Source organism: Hyposmocoma kahamanoa, unplaced genomic scaffold, assembly GCF_003589595.1.
Source record: "Hyposmocoma kahamanoa isolate Upper Pololo Valley unplaced genomic scaffold, ASM358959v1 100021, whole genome shotgun sequence".
In the NCBI taxonomy this organism is placed as follows: domain Eukaryota; kingdom Metazoa; phylum Arthropoda; class Insecta; order Lepidoptera; family Cosmopterigidae; genus Hyposmocoma; species Hyposmocoma kahamanoa.
The window spans coordinates 4,047,920-4,064,702 of NW_020653200.1; the positions used below are offsets into that span (position 1 = coordinate 4,047,920).

At 36.5% G+C, this 16,783-nt stretch overlaps 2 protein-coding genes across 2 annotated transcripts; one reads left to right on the forward strand and one right to left on the reverse strand.

The window, feature by feature from the left end:
- Positions 1-5,731: 5,731 nt before the first annotated feature.
- On the reverse strand, positions 5,732-8,035 carry LOC113240340 (NADH dehydrogenase [ubiquinone] iron-sulfur protein 8, mitochondrial-like). Its single transcript, XM_026477618.1, has 2 exons — positions 7,660-8,035; positions 5,732-6,614 (listed from the first exon to the last, which is right to left on the reverse strand). The coding sequence occupies exons 1-2, from the start codon at positions 8,033-8,035 to the stop codon at positions 6,181-6,183; spliced, it is 810 nt and encodes a 269-aa protein (XP_026333403.1). The 3' UTR covers positions 5,732-6,180.
- A 3,942-nt stretch (positions 8,036-11,977) lies between these two features.
- Positions 11,978-13,927, forward strand: LOC113240347. Its single transcript, XM_026477630.1, has 2 exons — positions 11,978-12,209; positions 12,549-13,927. Exons 1-2 carry the CDS (start codon positions 12,149-12,151, stop codon positions 13,925-13,927), a joined length of 1,440 nt encoding a protein of 479 aa, XP_026333415.1. The 5' UTR covers positions 11,978-12,148.
- Positions 13,928-16,783: the final 2,856 nt, after the last annotated feature.

Sequence of the window (16,783 nt, forward strand, 5' to 3'; positions counted from 1 at the left end):
AAATCCACGGTCACATATCAAATCAATGAAATCGAATCACCTAATTACTTTTTAATTGATTTGTAATTGGCACTACAACTGGCCGTCAACATAACCGTCTATGATCACGTTAATGTGGCCGGCCATGTAAAGGAACTGCCTCCGTGGCCGAACGGTTACCATGCCGGACTGCCACGCAAAGGTCCCAGGTTCGATTCCCGGGCCGCGAGAAATAGTTGTATGACCTACAATTATTTCTCTCGTGAGTTTGGGTGTAATTTGTGGTTGTCTATGTGTGTGTCCATGGCACCCGCGACACAGGGTTTCCCTAGTGCGGGGCTATGTTGAGTGTGTGCGTTAAAAAAAAAAGAATCACTTAATTACTTTTTAATTGATTTGTAATTGACACTACAACTGGCCGTCAACATAATCGTCTATGATCACGTCAATGTTTGGTTATAGATTCATTAAAACGGAAGATGCTGATACGCAATAACGTGTCAACCAACACGATCATAGTTTCATAAGTCATGGAAATGGCGCCTAAAGATTTTTTCGCGGTTTTGTTAATGGATTTATGTCCACTGTTTTTATAATTGTTTTCATATTTGGAGGTTTCAAATCATTTAAATGAAGACGAGATGACATTATTACTTATCAGCGTCCTATTATAACGGACTTTAGTTTAATATCGGTATATTGAACATTAGAATCATTACAATAAAGTAAATTTGCAATTCGATCTGTCAATCATCACGTTTTGATAACAATGTAAAAATAAAACGTTTTCGGTGGGTTCCTGTCCGGGTAGTTCTTTCAACCAACACCCTGATGGCTTTACTCTTGATACCTACCTAACTACTACAGCAAAAAGTCAATTTTAATGTGGCCAATAAAATATTGGTTCTCTACAAAATGTGCGCGGTCAAACTATTGAGAAGAAAAAATAATATCAATAGCAGAATGAACTTCCATTATCTCATTCAATGAAAACTATTGCGCAGAAAAACTCACAGTAGGAAGGTAAATCACGGAACAACGTAATGGAACTAATGCTAATGGAGCTAACGACAGTTTTTTTTACTGAAGCAAAAACAACGCCAAAACATACATTTGAAACCCAGTGGGATAGAGGGATAGGAATGAGATAAAAGATACATTCGAATAAAATCGCATCTCAGTTTCAAGTAGTTTCATGAACAAATTTAATGGTTATCGAGTTCTTAGGTTTTCGCGATTGTTACACATAGCAAATGAAACTATTATTTCTTATTTAAATTAAAAAACATCCTAATTTCAACAGGGAAGATGGTTTCTCCGTACCACCAGTTTGGCATCCAGTATTTCCTGTGATGAAAAATCCCAAACAGACATAAGACTGCAGTACTAATTAATATGTTTTAATTTATTTTAACTTCTATTATTAATTAACAAAAAATTTAACTTAATACAAATTCGTTCAATCAATCTCTCAGAGATATTCGGAATTTATGTGCGAAATTTAATTTGAAATTTATCATGAGCTCTTCGGTGAAGGAAAATATCGTGATGAAACCTGCACGTTGAAGAAGTTTCACAACTTTCGGAAAACGTTTGTAGTCCCCAACCCGCATTGTGCCTGAGAGGAGTCCCGTGTCCAGAAGTGGGGACATATAAAGGGTCAATATTGACTATATATTGAAAAAGAAACTATTCTTTCGGATCTATCATGCGAACATGTCATGGATAAACTTTTTTTTTTCATGGAAAACGTACACATTCAATTAAGTTTGACAAACCTTTGGTCCATTCAAAATAAATCCGTTTTCTACTTTTACATCCCAGGATGTAACGAGAGGCCAATAAAATATAAAACATTCTAATTTCAACAATTTCAACAGAGATGATGGTTTTTCTGTACCACTGCTTTGAGATCCAGTATTTCCACTCATGAAAAATCTCAAGCAGACGTTAGACTTCAGTGCCACTTATATCTAATTAATTATGTTTTAATTTTTTTTAAATAATACGTTTAATTTAGAGAAAACTTATATTGTGCAAAAAATATTTATGAAATTGCCGATTGCAAATACTGGGAAGTTTGAATTTCAATATCTTTCATTTTACTTAGAGACTGAGTTAATCAATGATATTTCTTTTAAAAATTCAGTTATTCATTTGTTTTTCTGCCGTTCGACTTTTCTTTGATATAACCAACGACTTCAATTACATAGATATGCAATTGATATTGGATTTAGCCAATGATCTATATACATGGGATCATTGGAATCAACTGTTTCCATGGAAAAATCTAAATTGCGTGTTGTTTTCGAATACAAGTTCTACCGTGGCACCAAGGCAGCACAAACGGCACGCAATGTCAACGATATGTATGGACCAGGTAGCGCATGGTGCCTTTTTGGTTTGTTCGCTTTCGTTCTACAAATTTTGATTTCAACTATAAGCCCCGTGGCGGAGCGGAAACGAAAGTCCATAACGATAAATTGTAAGCCATAGTGGAAGCAGATTCATCTCAAACCACGTCGTAATTAGCAGCAGCCTTCAACGTAAATGATAAAACGATATTGATTCATTTGCGTCAATTGGAATGATAACAAAGCTAAGAAAGTGAGTGCCGTACGAACTCACTGAACAACAACCACAAAATTGCGTCGAAGCTTGGCTTAACTTGTTGAATAGACTCAAATGAAGGGAGTCTAGATTGGATTGTCACATGTAATGAAAAGTGGATCTTGTGTGATAATCGAAAACGTTTGTCATACTGGTAGCCAAACCATCTCTCAAACGCAAGTCAAAAGAAGCTGCCTGTACAACTTCTTGAGACCTGGCACAACAATTACTGCAGAGGTGTACTATAAATAATTGCAAGTGATGATGGACAAGCTCGCTATCAAACAATCCAGACTTGTTAATTGCTCTAGGCCACTCCTCCACGACAACACTCGTCCACACACCACACATCGGACCGTTTCAAAACTACAGGAATTACGACTGAAAACTCTCCGTCACCCACCATATTCACAAGACCTTGCTGCAAACTGATTTTATTCGGAATTTGGATAATTTTTACAGGGAAAAAGTTTCAAATCGATGAGAGGCATAACATTTACATATTTACATAACGTATGGAATAACGTTTCCATCAAAAGTGGGGAAATTGTCTCTTGCTTAACTCATCATTAAGTGAATAAATACTACCCAACTTTTATTTCATTCATATAAGAACATTATTAAATGTTATATTTAATTTTCTGTTTTAGTGAATATTTACTTAAAAATACAAGTTGAAACGCTTTACTTTCTTGTGGAATGTGATGTTAGTATTTTGTTTGTATGACGTATTTTTACACTCATTTACCGCACTTTTCGTCATTTTCAGCTAAAATTCTTGAGCTGTTCACGGTGCAAGTTGACTTTGAAAACTGACGGCCCGCCCGCTCGTGTAAGCCTATTTGGGTCCCTACAATTTGCCTCACTTAGCGTGTGCAGACTAGTTTTCTATGCGTTATTATTCTAAGTATATGTATATATATTTTTTCCAATTCTGTGTAATACGGCAATTTCTTTATTATATTTTGAAAAATGTATGTAGCGTAAATTGTAATGTTCTTTCGTAAATTAATAAGGTATTTTTCGCAAACATGCTCGTAAATGTTTGCATTACTATCAAAAAACGAACACGGGTATTTTGTTATTTAGGGACCGTGCGACTTCTTCCCGGCCAAGGTCTGCAAAGTAACTATGAAAATCCAATGAGCGCTGATTATAGACCAACCGGCGGCGGCGGGCGCGTCGACGAAAAAGTGTCGGCGGTGGCGGCGTTTTGGCGGCGTGAGCGCGACCTTGAAACGAACTTATATAACGGTGTTTATTTTGACAAAAACTGGTATACAAATACTGTTTCACCTCACTAGCTCGGAAATACTTTCTTTCTGATTAGAAATTTGCGTTCAAAAGCGTTTATTGCACGCTAGCGTGGAAAAGGTTTTTAAAATTCGAACTTGACGATGGACTGTGGTCCACGTAACTTTTGCTTTCGATGAAAAAAAAAAGATAATGACACGTTGAACTACGCGATTTGTCGTACATTACCTATTTATGTAATTTAGATCCGTTGGTATATTTTATTCTTGTTATTTTTTTTATTTGACATTAATAAATAACAATGACATTTTGTGTTTATTATTTTAATTCGTCGAAGAACTAAAATAATTTCAATAATCATTTAATCGCTCAAAATAAAAAGTAGGTACAAACAAGAATAAAAATTGATGAGGTGTAAATTCAGAACGCATGCGCAGATAAACTTTTTCTTCTAAATTAAAAAAGGGATGTTTAACTGTTTCTCTTTCATCTACCATTTTCCTCGCTTTAGTGATGTGAAAAGTTGTGTTTTGCTCGGCAGCAAAGTTGTTTTGCGTCTCGTGCCTTGAAACCCGCGCTACGCTCTGGAATCTATTTTTGAACCACTACGAGAGAGTTCAATCTTAGCTTCCTTCGCTTTCTCAGGTTTCAATACAAGCACTCGCCTTAAACAACAACTTTGCAGCGTTGCATAACAAATAACTATTTTAAAGAAAAAAATAGAACAATGTATTTTTTATACCAATCAAATTTTTATCAGTTCGATCAGGCGCTCCGATCGTATGCACGCGCACGCTTCCGTATTTTGTATGCGTAGTGAAAATGGGTACGCCAGAAATTGACAATGAATGTTTTAAACAAAACATCTTCGAATATTAAGTCACAAGTTTCTTCTTAGAAATATAAATTTCTGGCGTCGCCATTTTCACTACGCATTCACAATAGGCCTGCGCGTGCCTATGATCGGAGCGCCTGATCGAATTAATCAATGAGGTGCTCCGATCCGATCAGCGCTAATTTATGGATGCTAAGTAGCCGATATTCGGCCAAGCCATAAAATACCTGATAATCAAGAAAAGCAATTTTGAGTTGTTTCGAAACTCCATTCCCCACAAAATCCCCAATTGAGTTTGTAATTCCCCAGACATTTTATTAAGTAACCTAACATCACCTTTTCCTATTTCAGAAATAGCCTAAATATCACCGAGTCGCCGATCACACTTTTTAATCGCCATGCGACCTCTCGAAGCAGCTTAAATGGCGAAAAATCGCCTACTCTGGCACCACTGGCGCCGATTGCATTTGTCGGCGGCGCGCATATCTACGTATGGGGGGTTTTCTCATCAGTCTCACTGGCAGGATTGTAATACCTTAAGGTCATAGACAGTAACGGCGCTTATCGTAAAATTACTGTACTATATGGATCTCAAAAAACCAACTACAGGCTTTACAGTGCCAATTTCCAAGTGCTTTCTAGTAGTTGCCGCCTACTGCTTTTCCATAGAAAACTATTAAGAGTTTAAAACCTCAAATGGCTTTGGTTGATTCTGCGTAACAGTGAAACTGTTGAATCAATCCCTTTGGAAAAAATATACAGTAAAATTGAAGATATACTCTGATTACTATACGATGTATAAGCACGATTCCTAAAAATATTCACTATAGAAAAAAAAAAGATCATCAAAATTTTACAAAATTTTAATTTAAAGAACCCCTGTATTCAATAGGTGCTTCACATATTATACCAATGATTATTTTTTATATCAACAGAACTAAATAGAACGCGTATTACATTTTTCAAATTGCTTTAATTGCGTTTGTAAAAAAAATAAAATAGTCTGAAATAAAGCCAGTGTCCCTGATGCCGACTCAAGCAAAATGCACTGTATTAGTACGGGAAAAATTTTAATTCGAGCTAAGGTAATATCAACGCTTAATAACGTATTGAATTCAAATCATTGAATTTTGTAAATTATATTAATTAGATTTACATAAATTTTATATTGAATCAATGTAAGCAATGCGGCAAGACAAATACTGACATTTTCGTGTGCGGTCCTTTTTAAGTCCTGTCCTTAAAAGGGGTTAATATTAGAATTCGAACAAGATATTGATATTATGAAATTAAGGACCTATGCAATAAACGTGATTAATAATATTGTGACGATTTAATGACACCAAAAAATACAAATAAAAACAGTTTAGTTATAGAGGACCTAGACTTTATAGCGACAGAGGTGGAGTAAATTCGCATCACTCGTTAACCGGCACATTACCGAATACTGTAAACGAATAGTTGAAGTAATTCATAATAATAATATAAGTAACGTAATACATTCATCGATATAAATGATTGTCTCTGATATTACTTGCGATTGCCGGCTCCCACCGATCGCCATTAAAGAGCAGTTTTTCTTTATTGTAAAGAAGTTCCTCGTGGGTTTCTGTAGAGTATTCGAAATTGGGTCCCTCAACTATGGCATCAACGGGACAGGCTTCCTGGCAGAACCCGCAGAAGATACATTTAGTGAGATCAATATCATAACGCGTGGCCCGTCGAGCACCATCGCAACGCACTTCTGCCTCGATTGTAATGGCCTGTGCCGGGCACACTGCCTCGCAAAGCTTACAAGCGATGCATCGTTCCTCACCAGAAGGATATCTACGCAAAGCATGTTCACCTCTGAATCGAGGTGACAGTGGCCCTTTTTCGAACGGATAATTCAACGTCGCCGGCTCTTTAAATATGTGGCCCAAAGTGACGCCCAAACCTGAAAGCGGTAATATTTTAGTGCACTTTAGAAGTAACTGATTGTACTGTTCGGTACAAATGTCATATTTGTAGAGTAAATTAAATCTAAATGCACGTTGAAAATTATTATACATATAGACAAAGTTATTTATATAACTGCAAGTTTCTATAATGCGGTTCTAAAATCACTGTTAAGCACTAAACCCCTCTACTAGATAGTAGATAATAGATAGCAGATGTCGTAAAGTAGTCTACACCACGCTGATGGAAGGATACGGCTTAGATGTCTCTAACATAAATACTATCTAAGTTACATAAATCTAGATTTTTTGCAAGTATTAAGTATCACATATTATACATAATATTTTCATTCACCATTTGAATTTCATTAATTCACTAACAAGCATCGCCAAACCGTAACGTGTACATTTTGTGTAGCGCAACAATTTATAAATACAATTTTGAAACATTACACTCTTTACTAGGGACTTTTCGGTGTTATAAAAGCCGTTTCCCTGTAGTAAACTGTTCTTTTTAATACCTTCTTGTCAATATGTTTAGGCATTATTTGCAAAAGGTAGTTAAGCGCAGGCCACACCGTGAGCGAAGCCATCTTAAGTTCGTAAAGCTTACGTAGCCGCGGTTTTCATGCATCTGTTCACACCGTGAATTAAGCTAACCGAGCTAACCCAACTATGTGGGCAACCTACCCAACGATCCCGCTAAGCTAAGTAAACTCTGTCACCCTTTTGCCTCGCTTCACCTCCGCACGTGTAGTGTTGTCATTAGAGGTGATCAATATAACGATAACAGATGATGTAATGCATTAGCTACTGCTTTGAACGAAAGACTAACGTCGAGTAGCAGCACTACGGCCTCGAATTTTCTTAGCTTTGCTTTGCATACTACATACATGCAGCATTACAGCTATGTAAGCTCAGTTGGCTTAGTTCGCAGAGTTGGTTGCATGCAGCTACGTGAACTAAACTAACTTAGTTTCGCTCGAGTTGTGGCCTGCGGTTCAGTACAAAGAAAACTAAGGTTCAGCCTTAGTCTAAGGTAACCTCGAAATATTTCAGTCCAAAAACAGATTTGCACAGCTCTATCAACGAAGTCCTTCACTGTAGTTCTCGGAGGTGTATCGTTTATGTAAATCCATTGAACTTCGTATTTATTCCTTGGGCAGTGGTAAAAAGGTGGACGAGCTATTGTCGGAGGTGAACTTTGTGTCGATGATGGTCCGTACGGTCCGCATGGAGGACACGGAGGGCACGGACGCTGGCAAGAAGGTGGTGGACACGGAGGGCATGGTTCTTCAGGAGGTAGCGGCACCTGTGGTGGACATGGCGGGAATTGTGCCCCGTAACTTCGTATCGCTGACTTTACGAGACACAAACTTATTAAACCTTTACTTCGCTCTAACAGGCGTCGTCCGTACATGTTCATTCAAGTCAACTCAAGTTTTGAAAATGTCGCCCATTCCTGTCAAAATTATTTTGTTTCAAATACAATGTATTGCAAAAGTTTATAAAGAAGTTAAATAGTAAGGAGATTTTATTACCTCAGTATTTTTAATATCTCGGACAATTGTATTCCTTAGACTATTATGGAAACCAAAGGACATGTTATATTGACATATATAAATCAGACGTTATATGTATATGATGCATTTTTTTTTTCCATCCTCTAAGATTTAGACGGTGAAACATAAACATTTTATTGTCTTTGTTTAACTACTGCGTGCCGTTGTAAGCCAAAAGGGATAATAGAGCACTACATTGATTTATGTCAAACACGGGAATCGAAAATACGTAACGTCATTTTAAATGCCAACTGTCCTCGTTTTGCCATTTTTGTAAGTACCCTTTGATAACCGTTTCCAATTGTCAAAGGGAAGTACATCAAATGTCAAAACCAATGTTTGGCCAAATTTTTTAGTGAGTTATTCGCATGAATTGTAATGAAATTGACAAAAATATTGACAGTGAGAACAATTAAGTATTTATAAAAATGCGTCGCTGCAGCATTATGGGGCGCGGCAGTAGAAAATCGGAAATCAACCGAATGTTACATTAGACGCCTTTGCAAAGGATGCGACAAGAATTGGCGTATGCAAATACTGTAAGTGCTTTCCCAGAGATCTGCTCGCCATGACTAAACCCCAAATGCTAGCCTCCTGGTCGGTCCTTTGGCAGGAATCACGACAAACTGTTGGTAGACACTATGGTAACCTCCAACCAAATCTACCCACTAAACCCTGGTTTTTTAAACGTCGCGATTTGCCTAAAAACATCACTTCCACTATTATTCGTTTGCGCTTAGGCCATGTTTGCACACCTGTATTTTTGCGTAAAATCAGAGTTCGAGACCACTCTCTGTGCGAGTGCGGCCTAGAAGACGGTACCTTGGAACACATTTTTTTCAATTGTCCTAATATTGCTGTTCCACTTTATAACTTACTTTCTCCAAAATTCCCCCGCCCCATTAACATAAACAACCTCTTAACTTTAGTGTTCTCCCCCCATATTGTTACTCTATGTAAATTTATCCACTTAAATAACATATATTTATAAATATTGTTTTGCTGTTTGGTCTTACATTCTCAACTGAGTACTCCCGTAGTCCAACTTACCAACACCGGTTAATGTCCTATTAGAGCTTAGCGAAATTTTTTTTTTTGTTTCGTTTTTTTTCTTTCAACTGTGACATTGGCAAAATCATCAGTTCTCATATTGATGGAGCCATAAAAATAAAAAGTGAAGTGAAGTACCCTTTGATAACCGTTTCCAATTGTCAAAGGGAAGTACATCAAATGTCAAAACCAATGTTTGGCCAAATTTTTTAGTGAGTTATTCGCATGAATTGTAATGAAATGGACAAAAATATTGACAGTGAGAACAATTAAGTATTTATAAAAATGCGTCGCTGCAGCATTATGGGGCGCGGCAGTAGAAAATCGGAAATCAACCGAATGTTACATTACACCGGCGTGTGTTATTTTTCTGCCTTTAAATCATAAAATAGCCGAAATATCTCATGTAATTAGACTCATTTAAGTAGTTTATTCATAAGTCTTGCCGAATTTTGTTTTGGTTACTTTAGATTGCCTGTTTGTTAGTATATTTTGATGATTGTTGATAACGATTATTTTGAGATAGTGTTGTTCTAGTAAACAGACATATCATCGATATTCTGTTATTGAAACAATTCACTACGAGGTTTTTATTATTATTATTTTTAAAGTTTACCTACAAATGAAAAAGAAAGAAAGACTGGTTGGAAATTGTAGAACTAGTGAACATAAGCATTGGTATATATATATATGTATACCACCTTCGCTTGTTTACCTTCGCTTGTTTGCTCCATTTTGAAGTCAAATTTTAATAGAACTTTGAATGTAACTAGATTACATGATAATGCATTTCCATCGTTACATTTTTTGGTAAATAACTTAATATTTAATTTTGATTAAAATGGTTCATTACTTGCCTAGTAATAATAGCCTAGTATTAATTATGCTTTGATTACAGTAAACTTTACAAATTTGCAAACATAAAAAACAGTTTCAACATTCAAGCCATACATTTGCATGTCGATATTGACTTATCTATGATTATGGTACAACACTAAATCCGCCATTTGTGGTACATTTTTGGTTTAGGTAGGTACGTCTATTCCGTAGATAGGGCAGCTCCTTTTCTTTATTTTTTTCCATCCTATCAGCTGTATTCCAATTTTTTCCATCCTCTAAGATATCAACGTGCGCAACATTGTCAATAAAAATTGTCTCTGACAAATGTCTAGACAGGTACACACATAAAGTTGTTTGAATATTTTAAGCAACTCTCCTTCATTCTTTTTCCATCCTTTAGGCTATTTATTTTTTTCCATCCTTTTAGCTATTTATGCATAATAGCACGTCCCGTTCGTATATTAATACTCATTTTTGAACGTGCGCGTTACGCGAGTGATATCTACTGCATTTCAATTTTGTAATTTATGCTCTGTAAATATACACTACCCAAAATATTATCAAGGCATTGGTTGATTTCATTATGATTTCATTTCATACTATAACATAACAGTATAATTTTATTAGATACGTAAGATACATAAACGTATGCTTACAAATACAGAGATTTAATTTATTATGTAGTAGGTATATTCTCTAAAGCGTAGTGTTTCATAGTAGGTACGTATTTCGATTCCTAAAATCCATTACCGGGTAAACATACAAGTTGCAATAGATATATTTCCTTCATCCAAATGAAAAGCGCGATTACATTGTTATCATTATTACAGTGAATTGAGTTCTGCTCTGTTTAAAAAAATGTATTTTTCCTGTTAGCGATTTCTTTAGCCACATTTTTTTACCTTTTTTTTTCTGATACCAAGTTATGGGACGAACAAAACTTGTGCCTGGTTTAGCAGTTACAGTGCCACTCAAAGCCTTAAATTAAATCGCAAACTAAGACATAAGTTGATAAGAACCATGTGCCTGTAATTTCACTAGCACCCTTGCCTCTAATACCGAAACGCTTTAATGCTCACGTTAGGTACTGCTTGGCGGTAGGAATAGGTAAGGTGACATTTTTTTATAACACCAAGTCACGGGACAAACAAGTCGTAGGCCTGGCAGTAAGCGACACGCCTATTCGTGACAGTTGCAGTGCCACTCAGAGCTTTAAAACGCAAAAGGGGCACTGCCACTGCGCCCGTCCCCCTGAGACGTAAGTTGACAAGTCACACGTGCCTGTAATTCCCTTTATTCTCATAAGGACAGATTCTCAATAGGACGGATTCTCAAGAAGACGGATTCTCATGAAGACAGATTCTCAAAAAAACCGGAAATTGTACAGGTGCACGCAAAAGTATTTGAAATACGCCTCGGTAACATAAGTTTACCGTATGTCTGCATGTTCCTTGCGCGTTGGTTACTTTTTGTATGGGCCTTTAAATAGTACTTTTTTTTGTCGTCGTGGCGATAATTGAGGATGCCTATCATTGAGGGATGCCTATTTCTAGCAGTGGACGTCTTTCGGCTGAAGTGATACTGATGATGATATCACAATATTTGGTCAAAATGTCAATCCACTGTTCCCAGGGTGTAAACAAACCGATACATCATAAATGGTTAATTTGTGCATTTATGATGCACGTGATCATTTTTTAAATTTATTTGAAATTATTAATTGATCCTTTTTTTCACAATACATAACATATAACGCATTATGGTGTGTCGGTTTGTTTCATCATCATCACACAGCCTGTATACGTCCCACTGCAGGGCACAGGCCTATGTATGGACCGTGGGTATCCATACACGATGCTTGTTGTTGACTCCCGGGGAATAGTGGATTGAAACAGCAGAGTAGGTATATGAGTAAATTGCAGTGGAAAGTGTAATCTCCTTGCTGTATAATTTGTTTTGTTACTGGTGATTTGATAAAACTAATTATTAAACATGTCATTGATTTGACATTGTCATGAAATATCTTGAATGTAAGCTAATTTTCCTATCTCTATGTAAAATCATTGATTTTTTTTTCAAAAATGGATAAAGCGGGCCCTAGTTCTGGAAAAATTAACATCGTGATAATTGAAGGAAATAAAGGTACGACTCAGTTTATGAGCTGTTAATTTTTATGAATATTCATTTACTGTGTCAGGACAGTTTTCCTATCGTCTCTGTTCCGTTTGGAGCTGTACAACATGTATTGATGGATAGAACTGGGGAGTAGTTCAGTTGTGATAGATCGGTTGACCGGACCATACCATACCTAAACTTTCATGTGGTAGTACAGTTAACCGGACAGACGATAATTCTTAGTGACCATGGGTACAGTCAAATCTATAGACAACCAAAAGTTTAGCTGTGGTCCTGTCAACCGGTATATCACGACTGAACCACGGAAAAGAAGCACCGAATGAAGTTTTTTACTTATTGTTATAGGTAAAGGCCGGTTATCGAATCAAGGAATGGTGCTTCTGCACGCTGGCCATAAATATAATTTTGTTAAAACAAATATGTGTGGTACAACTAATTGGCGATGCGTCAATAAAAACATTTGTAGCACTTCCATAACATTAACAGCTGATAATAAAGAAATTGTGAAAGAAGCTAAACATGTATGTTTACCAGATTATGAACGTAACAAAATTGATTTCACAATGTCATTAGCCAAACAAGAGGTTTGTCTTAATATGGCGCCTATACCTGAAATTTTTGAGAAACACTATTACAAACTTCATAAACAGGATTCTGATCATACATTTGGTCAGGGCGAAATGCTTTCCCCAGAGGAATTACCTACATTCAGTTCAAAAAAGGATACGCTGTATCGGGCACGCTATAAATTTTTAAATGTAAAAAAAAGTAAATTTTTGCGACCCCAAGATGTGCAGTTGCCAGACAGTTTAGTAAGTGATTTCTTTTTGTATGACGATGGTGTTGAAGAGAAGATTATAATTTTTGGTACTCGACTGGCAAAAGCAACATTGAAAACAGTTGATATTGTGTACGTTGATGGAACGTTTAGATGTTGCCCGATTCCTTTCTATCAGCTGTTTTCTGTACATGCTGACATTACGCATGAATCAGGAACTGTGTGCTTTGTGCCATTGTTGTTCGCTTTGTTGCCCAACAAAAGCCAAACTACATACGAGAGACTTTTCAAAATTTTAAAATATCAATTTTTTATGAATATCAGCACTTTCAAATGTGACTACGAACTGGCTATTATCCAAGCGATAAAGGCAATATATCCTGACATTGTAGTAAAGGGTTGCTACTATCATTTTACAAACGCAGTTTGGAAAAAGTCGAAATCGATTAATTTTAGTTCATCCAACGAGGGTCGTAAATGTACTCAGCTCTTTTCCTTATTAGCACTGTTGCCAGCGTCGCTTATACCGGAGGCGTATCTGACATTATGTGTATTAGCTCCTAATACTGAAGAAAGTACACAATTCCAAAATTATTTCTCGAAGCAATGGATCAATCTTATTACGAGAGAAGTTTTCAGTTGTTTTGGCGAGAAATTTCGAACGACAAACGCAATCGAAGGGTGGCATAAAAGAATTAATTCTAGAATTCCTAAAAGGCCATCGATGCTTTATTTCATCATGCTTTTGAAGAAGGAAGCAAAACTGTCGGACATAAAAATTGTCAGAGGGTCCTTTTATTGTGCGGGAAAAAGAAGGAGAAAAAGTGACATTTTAGTTGACAGAAAAATTGAACAGATTGTATCTGAATGTGTACGGAGTGAAATATCGGTCTTTGAGTGTTTGCAACGCCTTGCGATACTAAGACGTTTTGACGACGACAATTGACAAGTTATTAAAATAATTTTATCTCTATTTTTTTCTCTTTTTCTCCTTACGTGTACTGCTGTTCTTTTGAGAATCTGTCTTCATGAGAATCCGTCTTCTTGAGAATCCGTCCTATTGAGAATCTGTCCTTATGAGAATAATGGTGTAATTCCACCAGCACCCTTATCCTTCAAAACCGGACAGTAATGCTCACATTACTGCTTGGCGGCAGAAATAGGTAAGGTGGTAGTACTTTCCTGGCCAAACTCTTTCATAAGGAGCTCTACTGCTTCTACTTTTCTTATCAAAATTCGGTATTCGTTTTCAAATTCTCATAAAATACGACATAAATTTTTCAACAGACACTAGTAGAATAAATCTATGTTATATTACTAACTACATAATGCGGATATAATAAAAAACGGAAATTCTAGTCACGGCTTCCTCAGTAAATATGAATCGTAACTAAATTAAATACACAATATATAATATAAATAACAGATTTTCGTCCCACCACGAAGACATCACGTTCGTTCCTTCCCCGAAACTACAAGATATGAAATCTGCCCCCTGATGTATTTATTTCCTTTGCGCTATAACATATTCTTCAAAAAGCGAATCAACAGGGCTCTCAAAGGCTGACAACGCATAGGCATCTCCTCAGATGTTGCATGTTCATAGGCCACAGACTGTGTGACTAATCAGCTGACTTGCTTCCTACTTTATATAAAAAATACCTCGTCTTTTAAACATTACATTTGCAGATGCGTATACATAGCTAAGTATATTCGCAAAGGCAGTCACGTGCTCGCTCTCGTCGTTAGCTGCTCGTTATGCTAATAGCCGGCTGACACCGTGCCATCTCCGCACGCATCGATTTACAAATTAGTGCGTTTAATAACACATTCCACACTTGTGCCATATTCTTGTGAGCTGTATTGTATGCCCACCCTTCGAACACCCCAATGATGTAATACTGACCCATTCAGGCAGGACGCCTGAATGGGTCAGTATTACATATGGGATAGTATTACGTATACATAGATTCATAGACAATTTATAGTTTTTGAAGATCATTGATAAAGGCCCTCATATATGTAGAGACGATTTCGCGTTTCGATCGATCGTCACGATAACCGTACCGGTCGATCGCTACTCCCTTAGCGTTCAAGTTAATCGTTAATGACATAACCATCTATCGATTCGTCGTTTCGATAAGTTTGAAACAATGGATTGTGAGGATAAATATAAATACGCTATTGATTCATCGTTTCCATTAGTCTGAAACGACGTATCTTGAAGACATCGTCCCGCATGTGGAGACCTTAAAACAAGTGGCAAATGTTACTTAATCTCACTAAAAAACTTGTTGTCTAGAAAACACGTGTTGAGGGCTATATTGTATCGTATGGTACGACTGCTCCCTTCGGTAAATCTTAGCAATATCGTAATATATATAAAACGGCTATCTCAACTTTATTTGAAAAACCGCAATAACAAAATCTGGAAGGCACTTCGCCTCGAAAGAATTTGGTAAGGTTGCTACAGAAAAAGACTATACATACAGGACGACTAGGTCTATAAATAAAATTGTTGCTGAAAAACTGGGTAAGTACATTGAAAATTCGCAGGCATCCATATTGCGCTCACCCTATAGTCTGAAAAACTTTGTAAAATATTAATTTGTTTATATATATGGTATAAACAAGCGCATGGCGCCACATTAAAAAAATGTTTATATTCGTGTAATAAGAGCGAAAATGACGTTGTACGTTTCGCGTCGGCGATCCGAGTGGATGCGATAAGCGCGTCGACTTTTTCGCTCTTATTGCATGGTCATAAAGGTTTTTCTGACCGGCTTAATGCGAATCCGTGACAAATACACTCACATTTTTGCTTTCTGGAAGGAAGTTCCTAAAAACGGAACAAATACAAATTGTAAAAAACAAGTATGATTTTTGTAGACGGATGATGATGGACGGACGTCGTCGCAAAACCAAATCTGCAGTGTATGGTTATTAACGCTCTGTGCTACATAAAGCTTTTTAATTACTAATTAAGTAATGCCTACGTCGTGTTTACAGTCAGCGTCAAAATAACATGATACACTTTTCAGAGATGTAACCAGAGTGAAATAATAAATATTGTATCCCGTGCTTGATTGGTGTTGACTATACAACAAAGTACTTGAATGTAAGATTCGTAAACGTACTAAAATTTAAATTCTTGTGCATAGAACGAATCGAAATGTATTCTCGTTCATAAAAGTACGATCATAATTTGCAATGATTTTTCCAGTAATTTCATCATTATACAGTGGTTTCATTATTTGCTATAATTTCATTAAAATGCAGCAAACTAACCAATAAAATGACGGGTTGAATGACATCGCCAATGCTATTGGTATTGCTTAAGCGGAAAAATTGCGCCACAGCCGCCGTGGACACAAAAGTTTAATAACACAACCGTATCGAGTTCTTAAGTTTTCGCGATTGTTACACATAGGAAATGAAACTATTTTTCCGGATTTAAATCGCGTATATTTGTTTTTTCAAACAAACCGACGTTTCGGGCCCTTTACAGGTCCCATGGTTACGGTTGACCGAGGTGGTACAGTCTTCAACCAGTTATGTCTAATATGGATGCAAACCACCCTATTTTTTCCCTATAGTTACAATAGTTATTAATTAAATACCTTATTTTTAATTTTACAAAGAAAACATTCCAATGTACGTTTCTACGTTTCAAGTTTATACGATTTATTGATGTTTTGCATCGATTTACTTCAATGCCATTTTCAAGCGAATGGATTCAATAGAAAGGCGTATTGAATCGTCTAGATCAGAAATCAATGAACTTTTGTAATATTATCACAAA